Here is a 25,246-nt window from a genome sequence, read left to right on the forward strand (position 1 = left end):
AATTCCCTTTCCCAGGCAACCGCTCTGACTAGAAGGCAGGGCCACCATGTTGCCCACTCGGCAATGGAGTCCCAACCTTTATCTGCTTTGCCCAGCGAAGCAAGTCATTTGACTCTGGGTTCCCCCAAATCCCAAAGGAAGAGCTGATACCCATTTTGCCGGTGAAGAAAACAGGAAGGAGCTAGGGGTGCGCTGGGTGGGGCTGGCTCAGCAGAGTCCAGGACACCAGAGGGATGCAGGTGAATCGAGGTCCCGCAGTGGGTGTGAGGGGGGCCCTGGCGCTCGGGATTGTGACCCCCAGATATTCCTCTGCCCAGGGAGCACATATCTAACCTCTGAGGAATCCTACCGGTCTCCTGAAGGCAATTTCTAGAGATTATACGTGTGACTTTCTGCGTTCCCGGATCACAAACCCTTTATCTGCGCTCGGTTTCTGAAGGCGCAGGGGTGAACAGATAGGCAATTATAAAATTTCAGTCAAGATAAAACTAACACGAGCTGGAAAAGTCTCAAATGACCACCAAAAGATGAGGACTAAACACCAAGCAGAAATCCTCCTTCGTTTCTAGATAGTGCAATTGAGCCTAAGAAGCATTTCCCTCTTAGCCTGAAAGATAACGTGGATGTGCTTCTTGTACTTACTTACATGTATAGAAACAGCAGGTCCAGAAGGGAAGAGCAGCAGAAATTTAGTTGAATTTATCTGGCCCCACCAGCCCGACAGTTCCAGGGGCCAGCAGGCGGGGGACGGGGCTCTTACCTGTAGATGGGGTCCTGCATCACCAGCATCTTGCTCTCATCCCACGTCCACTCCTTTTTCTGCAATAAAAGAAGCTGTAAATGAATAAGTTAGGCTTGTCCTTCGCTACAGAACCAGGGCACACGTAAGCTACTAATGGTTACGCAAACACATGCGTCTGTTCCTGGCCTGACTTCTGAGAGGCCTGGGGCTAAGGGTTCCAAAGGACAAGTGGGAGATGTCCTGTCTAGTCTAGGCAGCTTCCTCGAGCACTTTAAGGAGAGTCTCCCTCCGAGACACACAGGGCAGGTGGGAGCCAAGGCTGCCACCCCTCCGAGGACCACAAGTGGACTCCAAAGCAAAATTTCACGGAGAGAACACCAAGGGGAGAAAAAGAGACTGCACGTCACTCCAGAGGAGTGGAAGCAGGAGGAGGAACACATGGGAGGAGGCAGAGCTGTGGGAAAGCCAGCTCCCATCCCCCTTCCTTAGAGGGGAGCGGGTGGTACCCCCGCCTGGCGAGGTTATTAGTACATTGTAGCTACCCAAGAGGACAGTCCTGATGCCCGTGAACCTAACTGTGAGTGCCAAGGAGATCCCAGGGCAGCTGGGCATGAGGACAAGGACAGAGGGTTTGGGGCTGTCCTAGAGACCCCAGGTGCTTGATGAGGTGAGAAGCACCCCCGGGCGTTGAAGAAGCACCAGGACAGCAGCCGCCACATCCTCCCAGGCCTCCCCCCCCAACCCCCACCACCAGGTGCAGGGACAGGGACCTCTGCCGCACCTGCACTGGCCTTGGCCACAGAGGTAGGGCTGTCCAGGACAACCGGGGAAGAACACACTCCTCCCTCCATGAAAGAGGGTCAAGCAGAGTGAAGGCAAGAATGCCTTTGTGGACTCCATGGCTGTTTCGTGAGTGCTCTCTGCACCCAGGGTGGTGGCCCTCCAAGCACCGGGGTGGAAAGACAGGCCTCCGCCAGGGACCGGGGGAGACCCTGTTCAGGCCCTTCAGAGACATGAAGCAGCATGTGTCCAGCAGCTTTGCTCACACACAACCCTGGACGTGCCCAGCAGACAGCACTGCCTACGCGGGCCGCTTCCTCTCCAAAGTCTGAGTCAATCCTAATCCGGCCCACAGAGGTGGCCTGTCGACGGGCTTACAAGCATTCAACACCGACGCTGTCTCAGACAAGAAAACTCTGCTTCAAGAACTAGTTTTTCAAAAATTGCCTTCCTGGAATGGCCACGCTCGGCCGTGCGAGATTTTCATGTACAAATGGCCCATTCAGCGCAAACACTGAAACAAGGAGCCTGCGTCTTTTTCTCAACGAGACCCCTCCAGATGTAGACATACAGCCAGGCCAGGCCCTCTTCTTCATACTAAATCATCCCCGGCTTAGCAGAGTCCTCACCAGACCAGGCTTCTAGACTTCTCGCAACCCTAGCTGACCTTGTCTGTACCCATCCCATTTGCCAGCGTCCCCCTTGAAACCTGGTCCTCTGGCCTGAATCCCTTACTGATTCATAGGTGGTCGGATTGGCAGAGACACGTCCATTTCTGCATTCCAGGGCTGATACTCTTAGCCCAGCAAGGACTAGTGGATCATATTTCCAGCAGCCCTATACGCGCCTACTGGCACACATGGGGCTTCCACTGCACACACCTAGGTTTTTCCAAGGCAAAGTGACTCATCATTTGGATGCCTGTGTTAAACATGCAGTATAAATGTTCACCCTGGGAGTCCTTCGAACAGCAAAACAGATTTCAAACATGGCTTGATTTGGGGCAACTTGTAATATAAATACTAAATAATTAAATATTATTATGAAATCACATTTCTATTTATGGGCACGTATTCCTGCCCGGTCTTAATTCAGTTCAGTTAGCAGCGTGTGGAGAGAGAGCACGTCTGCTCGCTGGTGAGCCCATTCACCTGGACCGTATTTCAGCAGTTGTAGGTTTTAGTGCTATTATTTCCATTTGGGTCTTCTTTCTTCTCTTTCTACTGAGTCTTTCTACTTCTGTGTCAAGAGTGTAACTGCTCATGGAAGGATCTTTGTGACGGCGCCCTAATATCCTTGTCAGATAATTCCAACACCTGTCATCTCAGTAGTGCCATCTCTTGACTCTCTTTTTACGCATTTGAGATTTTCCCCATTTCTGGTAGAGAAGTGCTTTTTGATTGAAACCTCAACATTTCAGAAAATACTTTTAGAAGGGATACCCGGCACCCCTAGTGGATATCTTGACCAAAAAATAAACAACTTTCCACCTACTTACTTTCCTTTTCTGAAAATTGCATTAAAATCTGGTCCAATCCCTTCATAGATTTTGTAGGAATCATTGCACGTGTCCATTAAATTGATGAAGGGATCAGAAAATTACCAAGATAAGTCAAAGGACCTGGGGCAAAGTGTACACTTCAATATCCCTTCCAGGCCACCATCTTTCAAATTATACCCTGAGCCGTGCAGAGACCGCAGCATGGTGTCCCCTAGTTTACAGCCTGGTCAAGATGAGAGCTAAGTTCTGATTTATAAACCAGTGACCATTCTCTGAGCATCAGTGCGGGACCATCAACCGCATGCCTCAGAGGGAAGCCCGGTGGACCTAAGGAACGATGTCTTCTCTCTTGCTCTGAAACCATTTCACAGACCTCCTCTTTTTCAAATGTTCCAGAGGAAAAAACAAAAACAAAGACCACACACACGAATCACCCTCTTCTCGCTTTTCTACACAGAAATAAATATTCTTTGAAGGGAAAAATTTTAGGGAAAAAAAATGTTCTTAATAAGAGAAGGAAAACAGGAAGAGAAACGAATGACCTACTGCCGCCATGCAGTTAGGCATCAAAGTTGGCTTCAACCATGGGACAGCGACGTTATTAATGAAGACTACGTACAGCCAGACTTAGTTTCACCGGCTCCAGAAGCTCACACAGCTCCCGCTCCTACCTGAAACCATTTCCTGTTTAAATGCTTAGAAATAAAGATCTCGGGAGTCTTGGAAGCTGCATGAGGAAATTTTTAGTGTTGCTACTACTGTCCTGAATGGGCTATAGTCTCCGAGACAGACCCAACAATGAAGACATTTCAAGTCCAGATGGGAGTGCAGTGGAGAAGCAAGGGGAAGACAGGAGGGAAGGAGAGGGGTGCACACACAAAGCTGTCACCCCTCTCTGAGGCAGAGGGCACCTCACAGTCATGTTTACTGCTAACAGGACGACCAGCAGGACAGAACGAGCTGGTCCTCAGCCTCCTTCAGCCTCAGGTCCAGGCTCAGGCGGGGCCTCCCCAGCACCACGGAGAGTCCGCGTGGTGACAGTGAGGCCCATCAGCGAGGCCCGGGGAGATGGAGAGCGAACCCCTCATCGGCTCCGCAGACAGAAAGGAACGGGAGTGGATGGGGAGTACCACAGGGGAACTTCCAGCCTTCTGCCAGACTCCCACCCTGTACGTGTATAATCATGTCCCTCTGCACCTGCCAAGGACACTCAGCATTGTTGAGCCTTCAGGAGGCCTCTGAACTAGAGCTTACTAACCTGTCTCTGTGCCTTTCCTTCCCTCACGTCTCCCTTCCTGTGAATTCCTCACGCCAAGGTAATTTTAAAAATCAACACCAATAGAGCAGCTTAACTTGATGGAAGGCTCTGCGTCACATTACTGGCTTGTCAAAACTTCCTGGAGAGAGAAAGCTGAATGTGCCCCAAGACCTCCAATTACAGGGAGTAAGACCACGGGTCCCGCCTGGGGCATTCTGAAACCCACCATCAGTGTGCTGAGGGACCTGCTTCGGGACGCCCCCAGCTAAGGAGTGTGCAGGGACACCCAGAGCAGGTCCGTCCCTGGCAGCCATGGGAGGCCCTGCACCTGGCCTTGGCTCCAGGACTCCCTGACAGCCTTGCCACAGCTTCCTCAGAGCCTCCATCTTCCTCACCGCCATCTAAGAGACTGTCTCCCACCCTTCTCTCCTGTCCTGCTCTCTCCTTCACCTGGAAACAGCCCCACACTGAACTGTGAGAGCTAACCGGCCTCGCCCAGGGCCTCCCCACCTTCTCGAACAGGCACTGAATCCCGTCTTGGCATTTGGTTTTTGGAGGACCTAGAATAACACAAAGTGAGAAAGAAAAGATACAGGCAAGTCATTTTTAGCTGCTTCCTTTTCTATTCTCACAAAAAAACTCCAGCGGATACAGAAGAAAAGTCTTCCTTTCATTTAATAACGTTTCTACAATACTTCCTTCATGTTTTCAGCATTGATCACAACCTTAAAAGATAAACACTAAGGCTCAGAGACATTACTCCCCCCCGCCCCCCCGCCAAGTTCACCTAGCACAGTGGTAATGAAACCCAACTCGTACGCCTCCATGCCCCACGTTCTCCTTGTCACTCCAAGTGATACAATCAGAGAAAGTCAGTCTCCACCGCCTGCAAATAGTAAAGGGCTTGCAGACCACGGAATGGGAGAAGCGTGTCCTTTATCTAATGAGTGCAAACGGCCAGTCCTCCAGGGAAAGTTACAGCCATTCTGACATTCCAAAAATCTGCCGGCAGGGAATAGGATGTGGGAACTGGGTCAGAGATAGGACTGCCTGGAACAGTGCCAAGAACAGGAGAGCGAGTTGGGATAATTATCCTAGCTGTCCTGTCTCCTCTTCGAGCCCAGAAATGGATAAGGCATCTTCGAAGCTCTTCCCCAGGAACCCAAAAGGGGAGGAAGAATTTGTATTGGCACTGACTCCCTAGACACACCACGGAGTGTGTGAGCTTTACCGTTATCCATGCTCCTGGCAGCAGTGGAAACTTCTTATAACATAACACAACACAACCTTGCAAGGGCCTTATTAACTCAGCTTGACAAGTTCTCCATGTTTCCAGACAGAAAAGGATTAGTCTGAAAATAGAGCAATCCCTCATCTTCAGACATCACCTATGGATACAGGTAACACATTTCAAAACCACAGTGCTCATAAATCCTCACACAATGTACATAATTCCTAATGTGCATGCTTTAAAATGAGCAGACGATAAAGGGGGCCTAGAAACATGACATGGTAGGAGGAAAACTGGACCAAGTTCGGTCCTGGCTCCATCAGTATCTGTGTGGGCGACCCTGGGACAGTCACAGGGCCTCTCCTGTCCTCTGTTACCAAAACCCAACCAACCATGGGAGCAGACTCAATCGTTCCTGAAGTTCTTTCTCCTGAATTCTGGTTCTACCATTCTTCCTGCCCCTTTTCTTATGCAATCAGATTTGACGTCTATGTTTCCAGAATAACTAAAGCTACTCTTTGGGCAGGAAACTAGTTCTCCTGCGATGTGCTATCCTGGTGACAGAGTACAGGCTAGAAGTTAAAGACCTTGGGTTAATGAGGCATTTCCTACAGAGAAGCTTTTCTCTGAGCAGCCTGAAGAGATGAGTGGACACACGGCAACACAGTGGTGGGAAGAACCTACTTATTTGAGGGAGACAGACCCGATTCAGACCTTGACGTCACCTCTGATGGGATGTAAGGTCTTGGGCAAGTTGTTCAATCTTCTTTCACGAAACGAGCCTAAGGACGGTACCTACGTCACAGAGTGGTTATGACCAATTAATAAGCATATGGAACATTAAACAGGCCCAGCAAATGGCAGGTGTCCAATACCAGCGTTAGCTACTATTTTTAGCTGCTCTCATTACCATCTTTGCATGTAATTACTCTCATGAGTTTGATCCCTCTGTTCTTCTACCTTCCCAAACAAATGAAACAGAATTAGAAAGAAGACAGGGTCCCTGCCCCTAAAGGCTTAGCCCATGGGAGAAAAGAGATAAATAATTCTAATGCACATCTGTGGGAGCTGTAGTAGACCCACATGTGCAGATAATGCCATTAAAAATAATTTTGCTGGAAAGGGTCCATGTCTAATACCCTTATGGATCCTACTCAGTTCCTTGAACATGGTAGACACACAATGATTACGAAGGAGCCTTTGTAGGACGTTAGGAGAGCCTTAGGAGATCCCAATCCAGTTAATGGAATACAAGAGATATCATGTGAAACTGAGGCCTTTCAGAGCCTTTCATAGAAAAACCCTTTGGATGAAGTTCAAGACTAATCTTTCTTATTCGGAAGCCCACTCCCTAGCAAATAGCACTGTAGTGGGACTCCAGGGTTATAATAAATGATCATTATTATATACACAGCAAAGCTAATTACTTGGGTCTGGCTGGGAGTTGAAGGAAACGAACTGATTAGGAGCTGACAAAGCCCCTTAATAGTGGGGTTCACAGCACAAACCTCAACCAAGAGTCCAGGGAAATTGAGATTCATTACCTGCTGGCATCAGTTCAGGACGGCAGCATTTTTAGATGCTTGTTAACATAACCGAAAAGATATAGTTTATATCTCAGTGAGAGATGATCGTAAAATATCTGTCTATGGTCTGTCCTGGAATCAGGCCCCTGAGCAGGTCCAGCTGAGAGCACCACTGAAGTGAACGACTCCCATTAAGGCCTTCCGGAGCTTGGGAAAGGCTCTCCTTGTGTCTTCAAACGGGCAAATGGACAAGAGCAGAAAAGAGGGAGGGAATGTGAGAGCCACAAGTATCAAACGAGACTTCATTTGATCCAACTGCTAAGTACTTAGTTCTTCCCAATTTGAGGACATCATCACAAATCACTCTCACTCATCCAGTGAGCCAACAACCACAATAATTGAAAACACACCAAATGGGCCAGGTCCCCGAATAAGTGCTGGGCTTACCACAATGGCCCCATCCTTAAGAAGTTCTTGGGAGGGCAGGGAATCCCTAAAAACATGCCTTCTCTGCAATCCCCACCCCGACCCCGGGCAGAAAGCATCCCACTATTCACCAAGCATAGACAGGCAAGCAGGTCCCAGCCCGCCCGAGAGAATCAGGAGGCAACAATGCACAAACCCACTTGGCCTCTAGGGTCTGCTTTTTTTCTAGCCCAGGGGGCTCTCAGGACCTACGTAAGGACAGGTGACCCACACACCCAAGCAGCGCAGAGCATCCCGGCGGGCGAGGTGAAAGTAATCACCTGATCCAACTCTTTTTTTTTTTTTTTTAAGATTTTATTTATTTATTTGACAGACAGAGATCACAAGTAGGCAGAGAGGCAGGCAGAGAGAAAGGGGGAGCAGGCTCCCTGCTGAGCAGAGAGCTCAATGTGGGGCTCGATCCCAGGACCCTGAGATCATGACCTGAGCAGAAGGCAGAGGCTCAACCCACTGAGCCACCCAGGTGCCCCCTGATCCAACTCTTGATAGTTTAGCTCAGAGAGGCAAAATAACCTGCCTATGACCCCACAGCCAGGTAGGGAAGAGCCAGGACGAGGACCCAGGTCTTCTCTTCTTAGCGAAGGGCTCCCTCCAGCATGCACACTAACCCGGGGAAAGTCAATGTGTTTGCAGGCGGAGAGGACGAGTCAACATTTTGACCATGGAGGGCAGCCCAGACACTGAGGAATCCATTGAGAATGTCAGGCTGGACCTCTACTGTGCCCATGGCTCATTATCAGCTGTGACCTTTTCTAAACCCTCAGCCACTGGCAAGAGCTCTAGTTCTTAACCTTGATGAGGATGGCCGTCAGACATCTGCAGACTGTTCCATTTCCTTGGAGACAAGCGTGGCACATCTGCACTCGGCCTCTCTCCATTCTCTACACAGAGACAGACACGCAGACGGCGAAGTGGTGTGAGCCCTCAGATATCAGGGGCCAGCCATGAGGGAACCAAACGACACAGAGGCTGACCACTGTGAATGTGCACCCAGCTTCCCAGGTGACAGAAATGAACGCTGTGCTTACAGGCTCTATCCAAATCACAAGCACGCCCGAAAGAGACACCAGGCAGGGGTAGAGAAAACAAGACAGGAAGCATCCCTTTCCCAAGCCTGGCATCAAAAGAATCAGATTGAGGAAAGACCTGTTAGATCACCTCTTGTCTAGGCCAGCTGGAGAGGGAAGCCACACTAGCAATTAGCAGGGATGGAGTTTCAAAATGAGTCACAAGGTCCCACGGGCCCCCTGGGGAAGATGCTTCTCCAGCTCAGCTCTCATTACTCAGTAGAAGGAAGCTGGCTTCTCTGCCAGGTGTCACCTCAGCACACAGGTGTCCTTACGGGGGGTGTGATCTTGGGCAAAAATATTTAAGGCTCTTCGACATCAGTTTCCTCATATGCAGATTGGGGACGATGCTGTGGCTTAGGGTACCTGACACATGGAGGACCCAGGGAGATGGGGAATAAGACTGGCCCCTAAGGGCAAAGCCATATAGTGCCATCATCGTGGACCAAATCAGAGGTCTACTAAGTCACCTGCGGAGACAGAATAGGCCCCACGACAGCAGACTGTGAGATGGAAGCCAACCGACAGATGATGTCAGTTGGAAGCGTGAGCTCACCAGGGTAGTGGGGAGGGGCAGGGATGGTGAGCCAGGAAGCTACACAAGTCGGTGATGAAGGCAGACCCTGGCAGAGCCTGTCAAACAGACCCCGGGACAGCATGGGCCCAACAAGGTCCCTACGAACATCCAAGGGACCCATTTATCATGGAACCAGGGGCCAGGAAACATTCCTGCCACACGATTAGTGGACTTACTCCATTTCTCCCTTCCATGCTCACCAAACCACGTCTAACCACGTGCCTTCCCACATCACTTGCCTCAGAGAAAACGTGCTTTTCGGGCCCGTCAGGCTAATGGGAGTCTCTGGCCTGGCCAACCGTTCCATGTCTCAAAGTGAGTAAAGGAACTGGTGGTCGAGTCTGCACGCGAGCCTCTCTGGAGCTCTGCCAGGGTAAGTCTTGGACTCTGGAAGGCCGATCGCTCAGTACCCGGCCGGGAAGCCGCTGAGTGAGGACACGTGAGAGTGGCTGATTTCCCGAGGGGACTGGGTGCTGTGGAAGCTGACCACATGTCCCCAAGCCCTTCCCAGGAGGTCTGATGCAGGGACACATGTCATGGGCGTAGAAGCATCTTGTAATCTGGAAAGTGCCCCCACACCACAACCACTACTTCATCAGATAGGACACGAGGGCCCTCAGCCACCAGCCCCCCACCACAAGAAGGGCTGTGTAAAGCTCCCTGACACACAAGACCAGAGCCTGCCTGGGACTCAGGCTGCCTGAGTCATGAGCTGGGGTTGCACGGGCCTGTGTTTTTTTCTGAGGGTACCTCTCGCTTTTAAACTCACATGGCCATCACCACCCGTGACTTATTTCACTGGCTTCAGCAACTCACCTGCCCAGGGACTCTTAAGAGGACGATATTCCAAAGACATGAAATTAATTCCATGATTAACCACTGCGTGCACACACGTGCAGTGGGGGAGGGGCAGAAAAATGCCCCTCCCCACCCCCCACCACAAGATGGGGACTCTGGCCCCACTATGGAGGTTTATCAAGGCAAAAACATTTCAGAAGTGATTACAAATTCCCTACTGCTTGTGAATTTTTAAAGAGCTCTTTACGAATGGTATTATCATATTCAATTTTTTTCCTGTATAATTCCAGCCTCATAGCCATAACACTTTCTAGAACCTCCCCTAAAGATATTTAGGGCACGTAAGAGAACAAGTTTTGCTTTAATACATGGCAGACCTTTGTATATGTCCATTTGTTGAGAGAAAAAATGGGCGACCTAAGGAAGCAGAGTGGCCCCCGCCGTGGAGTGGTGTCCAGTCCTACCCTGGCCCATGTTTTCGTGAGGAGGACACGGAGCAGATTTACATCCTCGGACCAGCAAGACGACCCCCCTTCCACGTCTCTCTCAACTACCTTTCTCCCAGTTTATGTCGCCTGTGACTACGTACTCGTCTTCACCGTCTAGAGTCCCGACCCTCAGGGTCTACCTCGAGTCCCACCTGAATTAACAGCATCTTGGGTTCAGAACCAAAAGCAGCTTGTGGGGTCTCTGCACTACAATGCCCCTGCGCGAGGGTGCCGCAATTGGACGTGTAAAACAAGGCCACCCTAAATCCAAAAGGTACCAGCAGAGTCAAGAAACAGAGAAACAAAAGGACTCCTCCTATATCCTCAATCTCACAAAGCCCCTTTCCGCTTCCTTCTGGAAACATACTCTCCCCTCTGCCAATACGCACATCTAGCTTTTCCCAGAGGTTAACATCATTCTCCCACGACACGTACAAGTAGCACAAACACAGCCACACGTTTAAGTGACGTTCGCCCCCTCTCTTGTGTCACCCCAGCTCAGAGGAATTCCCCCCAAATGGTTCCATCCTCCTCCCCCCCAACCTTGGCTACAGCCCCGGCTTCCTGCACACGGAACAACAGCGGTGGTTGGGTCTTGAGGGACTATTCCGAGAGACGGGCTGAAGCAGCAGCAACAGGACAACACAGTGGGGCTGGGGGACTGAGGGTGATTCGGGACAGAAGGTGACAGCTGCTAAGGAAGCCTCCCCATCCACCCTCCTGCCAAACCCTCTGACTCGTCATCATGTTGAATTTCAAGTACTTCCTAAGATCAAGACTCCAAGGTCCAGGTGACAAAATGCAAGGATGGCAGGAGGTGGAGCCCTGTTTGCCCACGGGACGCCAGGACATGGAGCCGTTGGGCTGCGGAGGCCACCGGCCTCTACCTCTTCTGCTGCAACCGCGGCCTCTCAACGCTGTTGCTGCCCTGAGCAAGACCATTCACCAGACGAGGAAGAATTCTGTCCAGGGAGCAGCCTAGCAAAGACAAGGCATCCCACACCCACCTTCCCTGCCCCCCTCCTCACTAGCTTCTGGGTCAGAGCCCCTTACCTTCTTCTTCTTCTTCAGAATCACTTTCACTCCATCGACCGAAACCATAATGCTCACCTTCTTCTTCTTGATGTTCTTGGCTTTGAACTCATACTGCAGGGGGAGGAGAGAAAGAAGCACAGTCCAGTCAGGTCAGCGTACCTGCGAGGCCCCAACTAGCTCACGCCCCAGGAGGCGGCCACAGACGAATTCTCAGGGGATGTAAAGGCAGGTGGGTATCTCGGGGTCAGCACCTGGCCACCAGGGATGACCGTGGAATGGGGTAATCCATCCTAACGAGCTGAAGACAGAGCCAGCCTTCAAAACATCATTGGAAACCCAGAACCTTCCCTCAAAAACTCATTCTGATGTTCAACAACCTCCACTGACAGGTTTTTCCTGTGTCTACGCAAATGCGGTGGAAACTCAATTCCATCTTCACTGAGGATTAGGAAGAGCTGCTACCAGTCTTCAGATCAGGGCTGTTGTGGGTTTTTTTCACATATTAAAAAAATCATGAGTTCTAAGTTACTCTCTCTAAGTTCAAGTCTCAAATTCCTTTATCCATAGGTCAGTTTCCAAGTCACCCACAGCTCTATTAGCCTGAAATATTCTGGAGAGTATTCTAGAAGGGATCTGACTAATGGTGGTTACGAGGGAGGGCACTGCCTCACAACCCCTATGGGTCCCTATGCTGCTGACGGACACCGGCCTCATCCTCAACCTCAGACATTCTCCGTTACATTTGCTCATTCCTAGCCATTTCTTATGCCTGTGCAGACATCTGTGATGGCCGGTATAGTTCTACATTTTCCTCACTGAACTGCATCATGAGCACTGGCCCAGTTTATTAAAGTTATTTTCATCGGGTCCCCATCTTGGGAGCAGCTCGTAGCCAATTTCCCCACCAAGCTAGTAAAACATCTGGGCTACAGGTTAAACAATGAAAACACAAGACCCAGAGCCAAGATCTCTACTCCAACCCGCAGCCCCTCTTCTCTGGGACTTTTTATACGCAACACGCTCTCCCAGCACGCCACCAGCCAAGCTTGGCACGGCATTCAGCTCCTCACCGGCACATCTAGAACCTAATTATTTCTAACTAGAAATGAACCCAATACATCCTAATGAGATGAAAACATAACCTACTTTGAACAATCTCATTAGAAATCCAGAACCTTCTATGGGCCAATACTCTGATTTTAAGGATTCAACTTAGAGCTTCCGACCCTGCCTGCCTTCTGTCCCTTCCCCCGCAATCCGAGCCAATCCTACCCTGTGGCACAGTCTGTGCTGATACCCCCAGGCCGGCTGCCGCCTGCAGACAAGGACACGACCTAACTGCAGCCAGAGGTTTTTCTTTCCATCATGAGGGCAGGTTCTGGCTTACAGCGGATTTGAGTTTCCGGTGACAGCAACATACATCACTCCGCGCTCTGGTGGTCACTCTTCCTACCCTGTCAACCGCTGTCCTTTGTGCCAAGGGGAGCTTGAAAGAAAAGCAAACCGGAGCGGCAGGCGTGTGGAGAAGGAAAACAGCAAGCTCAGACTTTGCTTCGGAGCGTGTCTGACAGCACGCACGGGAGGGGAAGCGTGTCAGACCGGCGTGTGGCTCAGGACAGGCCTCAGCCACGCACCTGATCCCTCTCTAGGGCGGCAGCCGTCAGCCGCTGAAGGCCACAGCGTGTCTGGCATGCGCCGCAGGACCTGGCTGTGATCCACGGCGAGTCCCCTGACTGCGCCTTCTGTGCGGGGACAGTGTTCGACGAACAGAAATGACCTCGGGTGGAAGAGCCAGCACGGGAACCTGCCGGTGACCGACTTTGGCCCCGTGCCCACTGGGACAGGTGAACCTGTCCTCTGCGGCTTGTCTTTGCTTTCCTCCAGGAGTTCACTCACAAGCTCCACATACTTCCTCCTTCTGCTTTTCCAGCAATAACAATGAAGTATTAGGTGACCACATCTAGAAAGCGCCATGTCCCTCCCCCAGCCCTAGTTTTAGAGAGCCCACTGCCTGCTAAACCATCTTAGAGGTCCTCCATTTCCAGAAGAATCTGGTAGCAGCTGATCATCTCTTTCTTATTGGATCCACCTCCCTATTGGTTGCCCGGTCCCTAGTTTTTAAAAGTCAAGATTCCCCCCACAGCCAAGGCTGGCAAGGAGGCAGCCAGCCAGCACCCGGCCCACGCATCTGAAACTGTTTCTAGAGCTCACATCCTGACAAGATATGCCTTTTCATACCCTGATCTGAAGAGACGACGTAACTCAATGTCCTCTTCAGACCTGGAACACAGCCTTCCCCCTCCCCCCGATGGCTCTTCTGGGCTCTGTGGGCACAGGGCCTACCAGTAAAAGTACGACCAAAATGGCTGCCCCAGAGCCTCAGTGACAATGACAAAGCAGGTACCACTCCTGACAGCAGCTGGTGGAATGCTCTGGAGTGCTTCCATACAAACGGGGGCAAGACAGGCATGAAACGGGCCCCGTTACGGCTGCCAGGACCGCCCGAGTGACATTTAGAAGAGTTCGTGGGCTGCTCACGTTCTGCACCCCTGACCCCTGCCTGGTGCGCGGGTGTCCCTGACCCTTTCCAGCCCGAGAGGAAATACTCCAACTGCGGGTCCGCCGGAAACTCCAGAAATCAAAGGAAATGAAGTGTCTGCACAAGGCTGAACAGTTACTCTCCTGAAACTCGGTTTATACAGCAACTGCACTTCACTTGGACAACCGGGATATTGTGCTCGTGGGGGGAGACGAGACCGACCTGGAGGCAGGGGAGATCACAGGAGGGACCAGGAGAGCAGAGGGCAGGGGCTCACAGGGACAGAGGGACGAGCCTCCTTTTCCCCAGGCTGTGTGCTCTGGCTGATGGGGGGCGGGGGCTCAGGCTCAGGAGGAAGCATGTGTCCCGCAGGATGGAAAGCTAGGCTGCTGTGGCTCTGCCAGGGGGCGAGGAACAAACAGGACCCCGGGGCCGCCGTCTGCACCGTCTCCAGCCTCCCGCGGAGCCCAGGCCAGCTCCGGAGGCCAAGCCAACCAGCCAGGCTCCCGCTCCGTGCGGTCAGGCTGACCCGATGTGCTGGCTCTGCCAGCCAGGGCCCCGCCACAGGGATAGATGAAGCCCTCCAGACCACAGTAACGTGCCAGGGGTCCGTCACCAGAGCCTGGGGACCTGGTGGTGGGACGGAGTGCTGTGCTGAGCAGCGGGGCCCGTGCAGGGAAGGCGGGGAAGAGGGAGGTGTTCAGGTGCAAGGGAGCCTGGAGGAAACCTTCTCAGCTTCCAGAAGGGAAACTCCATACCCAGGAAACATGGGGAAGCAGGGAGACGGAGCGTGGTGACGGTCACAGGGCAATGTGAGTGCTGCATGCAAACGCCATAGAGCAGTTTTCGAGAACGGTGGAAGTGGAAAATGTTATGTCTATCTTACCGCAATAAAAAGATGAAAATTGTAAACACGGTACAGAAATACAGCCCTCCTCATGGCGGGGCCACTTCAGCTCTGCTTGCTTCTACTTCTGTCCCTCTCCCGCAGGCACGTGGAAGAGGCCCCCCTCTTCCATTCTTCCGGTTGCTCTTTCCTGTGACTGGGATGCCCCCCTCCACCTGCGTGGTGGGCTCCTGCTTCTTCTGGAATTATCCTGGGAGCCTTCTGCACTGCAAAGCCTCGCAGGTCCGCAGCCTGATTCCTCCCCCCGGGGCTGAGCCATCATCGGGGACTCGACAGCCATCCACAAGCCTCTAGAATCACTCCCCACTGACTGGTTGTTGACCTCCCCGCTAGGCCAGGCCCACCCCTTTGAGAACAAGAAATAGGACCTATCCGTCCCCAAGAAACTAGCTCCAGGACACGAGAGGGTGATAAAGGAATGTCAAATAAATTCACGAAGTCAGTAGACGGTGGTTATTCATAGACCCCGAAGGAAACGTGACACGGTCCGCAAAGGTAAAATAAACATTCCTGAAGTTAATTAATAAATGAACTGAAGTTATTAAAACCTAGATTCCATTTTATCAGCACAAGGGCTTTGAGAAGATCTGACTTCCCGAATTCTTCCTTACTCCACACACACTGCTAATCATCTTAATTTCTGCTGGCTCCATATACTTCATTTAATAAAATGATTCAGCTTTCATTATTGATCAAGGCTGTTCCCAATCATCTGATGGTGCCAGAGGAACCTCTGTTCCCTGGGCTATCCTGCTTCCCTAAGTTCCAGCTCCTGTGCCTGGGCAGCCAAAATATGAGGGACGAGGTGCTCAGGAACTGTGGCAGTGCTTGGCCCCACCGGGTAGCACAGTGACTCGAACTGCTCATTCTTGTGAAGCCACAGACATGTGAGCAAGACTCCATGTCACTCGGCATCAGGGAACTACAATCCACAGTGAGATCCCACCTCACGCCCATCAGAACGGCTAAAATGAACATGTCAGGAAATGACAGATGTTGGCGAGGATGCGGACGGAGAAAGGGGACTCCTCTTCCGCTGTTGGTGGGAACGCAAGCTGGTGCAGACACTCTGGAAAACCGTATGGAGATACCTCAAAAAGTTGAAAATAGAGCCACCCTACAACCCAGCAATTGCATGACTAGGTATTTACCTCAAAGATACAAATGTAGTGATCCGAAGGGGCACCTGCACCCCAATGTTTATAGCAGCAATGTCCACAATAGCCAAACTATGGAAAGGCTCCAGGTGTCCATCGACAGATGAATGGATAAAGAAGATGTGGTGTATATATATATATACAAAGGAATGCTACTCAGACATCAAAAAAAATGAAATCTTGCCATTTGTAATGATGTGGCTGGAATCAGAAAGTATTTTGCTAAGTGAAATAAGTCGATCAGAGAAAATTATCATATGATCTCACTCATATGTGGAATTTAAGAAATAAAACAGGATAGTAATGGAAGGGAGGGAAAAATAAAAGAAGAAGAAATCAGAGAGGAAGACAAACCTTAAGGGACTCTTAATCATAGGCAACAAACTAAGGATTGCTGGAGTGGGGGTGTTAGGGGGATGGGGTAACTGGCTGATGGCCATTAAGGAGGGCACATGATATGATGAGCACTGGGTATTAAATAAATATATATTAATATTTATATGATAGTATATATGATATTATATATACTATAATATATAATTAATTACTAAATTAAGTCTAATTATTAATTATTAATATTGATTAAGTAAATAAATAAGACTGACAAATCAATGAACTCTACATCTGAAACTAATAATCCACTACCTGATTAATTAATTGAACTTAAAATTTTTTAAAAAGCATATAAATCATAAAAAAAAAGAAATGTGAGCAAGGTAAAGACCATAGTCAGGACTAAAACCAAATTCTGAAATACCTGTGAAGTTTCCTGTGAACACTAGGTGAAGACATTTAGTTCCTAATAATCAATCAACCTCAAGCCCAGCATCTCATTTTAGCAAGACCTATAAGTGAAAGTTGGTTATAAGTAAAATCTCTCTAAGCTGCACAATACTCAAAAGGAACCAGAGAAGCTACTTTTTAAAGAAAGGAAAATTCACTGCCATTGTGTCATAAATGTTGAGCTTAAATATTGACCCAGCTCTGTAGACCAGGAGATCTGAAACTCAAGTTTTAAATTCCACTTGGCATACCTGATTTTTTTTTTTTTTTAAAGCAAAATTCCAGACCCAACCCTCACAGATGCTCATTCAGCAGATCTGAGGTTGGGCCAGAAGTTGGCATTTTTGGGGGAATACTGGTGGTAATAGAGATCACACTGTTTAGAAACACCACTCTGGGTCCTGGAAGCGTACTGTAAGAATTTGTTTGTATTTGCATTGGCCTCTAGAATCGCGTTAGACGGAATCAGTGTGTCCTGTTCATATGGGTACTGTGTTTTAAAGCATGGCTACTACTGTTAGCAATTAAAATACAGATTCTTAGAAAGGCACCGTGGCTCTTTGCTGTCATACATTTCCTAAATCAAAGGCAGCTAAAGGTCCAACTATTCTGTCGGGAGAGAATTCTGGTGTGTGGTTCCTACATTCCATTTTATGCATTTTGTAGCCCTGAAATATTTCATTAACAAAATTTTAGAGGAATGCTTGTGTTCAAAATGGTCGGAACCACAACCGTTGACCAAACATCGCGTTTTAGGAATGAAGAAAGCCACTGCCCAAAGATGGCCAGAAAAAAAGTTCCTCAGGTTCATGAGCAGAAAACCCAAGTCTGGAATCCGTATCTTCTGACCCCCTCCCTGTGCTCATAGCTTCGTTGTATCTGTTCTTTTCACGGGCCCGGGATCCTGGCTCTAGCAAATGAAGTGATTCATTCATTCCTCCATACATCCAATACAAGCATAATGAGCTCTCTGGTGTGCAGGCAACCCACCTTACAACAAAGAAAAGGAGGAAGAATTAGAAACTAACTTCACGGGGACCCTGGGTGGCTCAGTGGCTTAAGCCTCTGCCCTGGGCTCAGGTTATGGTCTCAGGGTCCTGGGATCGAGCCACGCACCAAGCTCTCTGCTCAGCAGGGAACCTGCTTCCCCCTCTCCCTCTGCCTGCCTCTCTGCCTACTTGTGCTCTCTCTGTCAAATAAATAAAATCTTAAAAAAAAAAAAAGAAAGAAACCAACTTTACAGAATCTGGAACATTCTCAGACTGCTCAGTGGAAAGCCTGCGATGCCCCTCCCGCCCCCCAATTCTTTCCCACACCACTCACACTGGCTGCTCTCATTTCCTCAGTTGCTTCCTACCCTGTTCCACACCCAGGGACACAGGTCAGTGACCTGGGAAGGGTGCAGAATGCCAACGAGGTCATGAAAATGTGGCAAAGGGGCCCTCTAAACATAGGCAGGGTTTGGGGGCAGGAAATATCCAAGTTCTCGCTGTTTGGAACAGCGAGGAAGGGGCGAAAGGTCGATCCAGACACAAATGTTCCAGGGGAGGAAGCATCTGCAGGGTCAGGAGACCGGCAAGCTGGCTGGGGGCATATCCAGCAGGCCCCTGGTGGCGGGCGGCAGCAGAGCCTTGAGGGCAGGCGATCTGGGGCTGTGTACTCAGGGGAGCCCGTGAGTGGTGCCTGCTCCCGGGGGAGAGAAATACAGCCATCACTTTTTCCAGGTCATGGGGAGCTGAACGACAACCCAAATGATTAAGGGGCCTCGCAGGGGTGATTTATGGAGCAGGATAAGAGCCAGCAGTAGTAATAAGCTCCTGCTCTCGGGTTGTTTTCCCCTCTGCCGGCGCTCATGGCATGTTAGAAATACCTAGTAGCACCTTCTGAGCAAAACCCGAGGCAGAGGTGGGTGAAGAGCCACGAATTAAGAAGCTGTGACCCATAGAACCAATTCTGCCTTCCCCTCTAGTATCAACCCAGATGCTCCTCTAAACGGTGAGGCTCGTAATTGGGAAGACAGGAACGTTAAACTAGCCTTTCAGAGGAAGAAAGAAAAAATGCTTCAACAGTGTAACTCGTCCCTACACACACTCAGACAGATAGACATGCAACCGGGAGAAGAGGTCTGCTAGTATTAAGAAAGCCGTGAATGGAAGATTTAAGGGTTTTCTTCCTCAGATCCAAATGGGTTATGAGACAATACTGAATCCTTTGATCTTTCTAAGGTATCTTTAAAAGAAAGACATCGGGGACGCCTGGGTGGCTCAGTTGGTTAAGCGGCTGCCTTCGGCTCAGGTCATGATCCCAGAGTCCTGGGATCGAGTCCCACATCGGGCTCCTTGCTCAGCAGGGAGCCTGCTTCTCCCTCTGCCTCTGCCTGCCACTCTATCTGCCTGTGCTCACACTCTCTCTCTCTCTCTCTCTCTGACAAATAAATAATAATAATAAAAAAAAAAAAAAAAAGAAAGACATCGATCATGCACCGTGACCTCCCCGGGCAACCTTGTCATGAGCTATGAGCATCCCACAGCCACCTTGTAAAGTTAAATGAAACCCTTTGCATCGAGGGTTATAAGGGTTCCCCAAGAAGCCAGGCTTGTGCGCTTAGCTGTGTGACCTTGAGTGGAACATTTAACCTCTCTGGGAACCTCCCTTTCCTTCTGTGAAATGAGGGTACTGGGCTGGATTACGTCCGAGACTCTTCCCAATTCTCAGTGCGACAGACACCATATCCACCCTTGCAGCGAGTGTGCGTGGATGGGCCCACGCCCGACCCAGAAGCAAGGGAAGAGAGTGGAAGGGAGAAAGCGTGCAATGGACAGGGGAGGGTTCTCAACTGGAGAACAAATTATTAGAGTTTTGCACAGAAAGCTTGGTGGGGGTCACATGCTTTAGGGTTTTGAAAGAAGCGCAAAGCAGAGGGGCAGAGGCTGAACATCAATCCCGGCACCAGCACCGAAGATTCCAAAAGGACCGAGAGTAGAAAGGGGAACCCCAAGAAAGACCAGGAACATAGACCTAGTACTGGGCTGTAAGAATGAAGAAAACGCGCTGATAAAATTCCTGTAGAAGGATGCCTGGGTGGCTTAGTCGGTTAAGCCACTGCCTTCAGCTCAGGTCATGATCCCAGGGTCCTGGGATTGAGTCCCACATCGCGCTCCTTCCTCAGCGGGGAGCCTGCTTCTCTCTCTGCCTCTGCTTGCCACTCTGCCTACTTGTGTTCTCTCTCTCTCTCTTTCTCTCTGACAAATAAATAAATAAATAAAATCTTTAAAAAAAATTTCCTATAGAGACAGAGAAGCAGGATAAATAAGCAATCTCTCAATCCTCTGCCTGGAAAAAGTAGCGATGCTTTCAACAGGGACAGCGTACGGGTGAGCACACGTGAGGCTTCCCCCCTCCTTACCTCTCCTAAGTCTTTGTTCCAGGGCTCTCCCTCCTGGGCTTAGCCCCATCTGCACCATGCAGAGGCGAGGAGAGATTTGAGACGCCTGTGTTTGCGCTCACCCATAAGGGTCGGGCGTTCTCGGGTTTAAGGGGGGACACAGTGGGCAGATAGGGGACTGCGATGAATGTTCGTGGTATAATGCAAGATGGGAGGGAAAGGGTCACTCTTGGGAGACCTAAAGACACTACTTGAGAAGGAGGAGTTGGGAGGGTTCTTGGAGTAACGGTGTTGTCTCTGTCAAGGGATCACTCAGCCTTTAAGAGGGCAGCGACAGTTGTGTTTGAAAAGCAGTTTCTCGTGAGGAGTCTGAGATCTACTCCCAGAAGCTTCCACCTGTGATTCTCTAACGTGGTGCTTCTCAAACCTGACTCACCCGCGTGAGTCACATGGATCTTCCGAAGTTACAGGCTGGGGAGGTGGGAGGTGGGGCATGGATGCATTTCTAAACAAGGTTCCGGGGGATGCTTGTGCTCCGGTCCGCGGACCACACTTTGAGTAGCAAGGGTCTAGAGCACGCGTATATGCCCAAAAGGTATTTGGAAACTTTAACTGTCTGAACGAATGATCTCTAAGGGATTTTTTTGTTTTGTTTTGTTTTTTGTTTTTAATTTTTTTTAAGATTTTATTTATTTATTTGACAGAGAGGGATCACAAGTAGACGGAGAGGCAGGCAGAGAGAGAGAGAGAGAGGGAAGCAGGCTCCCTGCTGAGCAGAGAGCCCGATGCAGAACTCGATCCCAGGACCCTGAGATCATGACCTGAGCCGAAGGCAGCGGCTTAACCCACTGAGCCACCCAGGGTTTTGTGTTTATCCTAATATTTTATGATTCCCACCAGTTGTAATATTATTATCCTGGTTACATTAAAAATTGAGAGAGGGTGTTTCTCATAAACAGCCCACCTTTGATGGCCAAAAATCAAACTCTAATAGACAAAAAGGATTTAAAAAAAAAAAAAAAACAGTATCCAGGGCACAAGTTCCCAGAAGGGAGGACAGTCTGAAGAGTTACTGACTTGTTTCCAAGCATAATAATTTCCTACTGTCAGCAGGTGGCAATATTTCCTCCAGGTCCAAGGGATCATGAAGCACAGCAAAGGTTCTCCACCCTGGCCGTGCAATGGGACCATTTGGGATGCTGACGAAATCCCTAGTATCCGGATCCCAACCCCAGAAATTCTGATTTCATTGGTGTGGTGTGCAGCCTGGACACTGGGATTTTTTAAAACTCCCCAGGTGGTTCTAAGGTACTAGAGTGAGATGCAACAGACCCAGAGGAACCAAGAGGCAAAGAGGGGTAAGAGATGAATGCTGGCCATCCCATCAGCAGGCACATCCCATAACCTCCACTCAACTTCATCGTCCCTTCCAGCCCATTACCAGCAGGTTACAGGTCATTATACCGAATACTTAGGCCTGACACCAAAAACATGAACCGGCAAAGAAAATGTTCTGACAAATTGGACTTCATCAAAATTTTAAAAACTTTTATTCTGTGGAAGCCAGTTTGACTTGAAGAAAAAGGCAAGCTACAACTGGGAGATGATATTTGCAAGTTACACATCTGACAAAAGACACATCCAAAATATCTAAGGAACACTCAAAACTCATTAAAAAAAATTCTAAGTAAAAACTGGGCAAGAGACCAACAGAACTTCTTCAGAGGACATAGGAAGGCCAAGAAGCACATGAAAAGAAGCCAACAAGGTTTGGAGGTTGGTTCAGAGTTGCTGTCTGACAGGAGGAACCATAACCACAGTGAGTCTTGCCTAGGAAAGGAGGGCATAATATTATTTTTGTGCACTGGAACTTCTGAAGTTGGCATCCTAGGGCCTACTGAGCTGTGTCCAGACATCATCACAGCTCCCTAAGACAACAGCACAGTCCCCCAAGGCAGGAATAATGGCTTCCCATGATAAGATGCTCAACATCATTAGCCATTAGGGACATGTAAATGGGACCATGAGGAGATCCCACTCTGTACTAATTAGAATAGCTAAAGTAAAAAAATAAAAATAAAAATAAATGGTACTACCACCAAGCACTAGAGAGGATGGAACACAACTGGGCCTCTTGTAGGCTGCTGATGGAAATGTCAAATAACACACCCATTCTGGAAAATGGTTGAGCAGTTTCTCCTAAAGTTACACATATGCTTACCATATGGCCAGTGATAGCTCAGCTAGGTATTTACCCAAAGAAAGAAAAACTTATGTTCCCACAAAAACTCATACAGGAAACGCTAGCAGCTCTATTTATAATCACTAAAATTAGAAAAAACCCAATATCTTTCCAGCAAGTAAATAAACTGTGGTACATCTATATAATGGAATATAATAAAAAATCATAAGGAAAATATGTAGTTCAAGTGTGAGGTGTACCGTTATTAAAAAAAAAAATCACAGGTGGGAATGAAAACTGGTGCACCCATTCCAGAAAATGGTATGGAGTTTCCTCGAAAAGTTAAAAATAGAGCTACCCTACAATCCTGCAATTGTGCTACTAAGTCTTTACCCAAAGAACAGAAAAATACTAATTCAAAGGTATACATGCACCCTGATACTTCCAGCAGCAGCATCCACAATAGTCAAGTCATGGAAAGAGCCCAAGTGTCCATCAGCAGATGAATGCATAAAGAAGACGTGGTGTGTATACACAATGGAATATTACTCAGCTGTCAAAGAGAGTGAAATCTGGGATGCCTGGGTGGCTCAGTCGGTTAAGCCGCTGCTTCAGCTCAGGTGGTGATCCCAGGGTCCTGGGATCGAGTCCCACATTGTGGTCCTTGCTCAGTGGGGAGTCTGCTTCTCTCTCTGCCTCTGCCTGCCACTCTGCCTGCTTGTGCTTTCTCTCTCTTTGACAAATAAATTAAAAAAAAAAAAGACTGAAATCTTGCCATTTGCAACAACATGGATGGAGCTAAAGGGTCTGACACTGACTGAAATAAGTCAGCGAGAGAAAGACAAATACCATATGATTTCACTCATATGTGGAACTTAAGAAACAAAACAAACGAGCAAAGGGGTTGGGGGGGAGGGAGAGAGAGAGACCAAGAAACAGCCTCTTCACTCTAGAGAACACACTGCTGGTCACCAGAGGGGAGGTGGGTGGGGGGCTGGGGGAACAGGTGATGGGGATGAAGGAGGCTCTTGTGAGGACCACCCAGGGACGAAGCACTAAACAGCACACCTGAAACTAACACGACACTGTGTTTACTAATGGAAATTTAAAAACTTAAAAAACAAAAACAAAAATGGTAAATTGGTTGGAAAGTTAAAAAAAAAACTAACAGATGAAGATGAACTACTGATTCCCACAAAACCTGGAAGCATCTCAAAGATATTACGCTTTGAATGCAAAAGGCAGACTTAAAAGTTACATCCAGGTATACAATCCAGTTATAGGCCAACCTCAAGGCAAAACTGGTGACAGAGAACAAAGGGGTAGTTGCCAAGGGTTAGGGCTGGGGAGAGAGTACGGCCACAAAGGGACAGCACCAGGGAGAAGGGGGTGACGGAGACAGTGCTACACCCTGATTGTGGTCACGGCCACTAGAGTCTAGAGGCTAAAATTCACAAAACTATACCATAAAATCGATTTTACCCTGTTAACTTTAAAAATAAATGACATTTAAAGTTTTTAGTTTACATTTTAAATTTAAATTTTAAATTAATTTAAAAAATAAAATGAAAACCAAAACGTTCTGGGCTGGATGAAACATTAGGATCGGGGGATGCCCTGACCTCCTCCTCTTCAGGGGTCCCCCCACTCCACACCTCCAGGGCAGGAACAGCCTGTCAAGAGCGCTGTTCCCACGGCAGTGCAAATGACAGTGAGGTCCCAGATCCTCTCCCTTCCAGGTTAAGAGCGAGGGCTCCTGTGGTGCCCTACAGTGCAGGCTAGGAGAACCTCACACCGGCTGGACGAGATGGGGAAGACTCCCCAGCCCCAGGGCTCCCTCCACGGCCAGCCCATCCAGACACCTGCTGGATCACTGGGCTGGGGCAACAGACACCCTCAGGTCCCTCCACCGCTCTGCTCCAAGCCTTCTCCACTCTGTCTGGTATCCTGGCGCCTTTGGGAGGCCATTTCTGTGGCCCCGGGGCAGACACCCCTTCCCTTCAGGATCTGTAATCAAGAGTGGATGTCTCTACAGGTGCAGGCTCTCAGGGCCAAGTCCAACACTCCAACAGGCAGAAATGCTTTTTCGGGGGCGCCTGGGTGGCTCAGAGGGTTAAGCCTTTGCCTTCAGCTCGGGTCGTGATCTCAGGGTCCTGGGATCGATCCCCACGTTGGGTTCTCTGCTCGGCAGGGAGCCTGCTTCCCCATTTCTATCTGCCTACCTCTCTGCCTGCTTGTGATCTCTCTGTCAAATAAATTAAAAAGTCTTTAAAAAAAAAAAAAAAAAAGAAGAAGAAGAAAGAAATGCTTTTTCGGCATTTCCTAGGCAGGAGTCTGCCACCGGGCAACACCTAGCCCACCGCCCTGTCGGCTCCTGAACACCGGCCTCGTCCCCAAATCCACACACAGGGGACCTGCTCTCAGAGCCACCCCCCTACCGTCCCCCCGGTCTGGATCATTACCGCCCAGAGAGGTTCCTTCTAACCCATGTATGTGAGTCTTGCCCTCCAGCCTTCTGGAAGTCTCAGAGCACTTTCCCATGATCCCACTTCACCCTGGCCAGCGCTCTCCAACTTGGCCTCGTGTCTTTTCTGTTTCTCCCCCTAATTTCAGGGGTGTCCTGAAGATGATGCTGCAAGGTGAGGGAGGGCCCCAAAAATGCACCCTGCCATGATCCTAATCTTCTTGAAACATTATATATAATAGGTTCTGACCAAAAATTTTCTAAAACAACAGACTGCCTAAACAAGAGACTCAAAACCCGCTATTCAACGCTTTCTGCCAATGGACCCAAAGCGGCCAGT

At 49.4% G+C, this 25,246-nt stretch overlaps 1 protein-coding gene across 2 annotated transcripts in view; it reads right to left on the reverse strand.

Annotated features, from left to right (window-relative positions):
• Positions 1 to 25,246, reverse strand: part of LOC111151138 (carboxyl-terminal PDZ ligand of neuronal nitric oxide synthase protein) — a 262,208-nt gene that overhangs the window by 62,389 nt on the left and 174,573 nt on the right. The window contains exons 3-4 of one of the 2 annotated variants that reach the window (XM_022508925.1): positions 11,508 to 11,600; positions 761 to 819 (exon numbers count right to left, since the gene is read on the reverse strand). In XM_022508925.1, the coding sequence (XP_022364633.1) occupies positions 761 to 819; positions 11,508 to 11,600 (152 nt within the window). Of the gene's footprint in view, positions 1 to 760; positions 835 to 11,507; positions 11,601 to 25,246 lie in introns of both variants that reach the window. The other variant, XM_022508926.1, reaches the window with a different exon arrangement.

This window comes from Enhydra lutris, unplaced genomic scaffold (genome assembly GCF_002288905.1).
Source record: "Enhydra lutris kenyoni isolate GAN:26980312 unplaced genomic scaffold, ASM228890v2 scaffoldscaffold25, whole genome shotgun sequence".
NCBI lineage: Eukaryota > Metazoa > Chordata > Mammalia > Carnivora > Mustelidae > Enhydra > Enhydra lutris.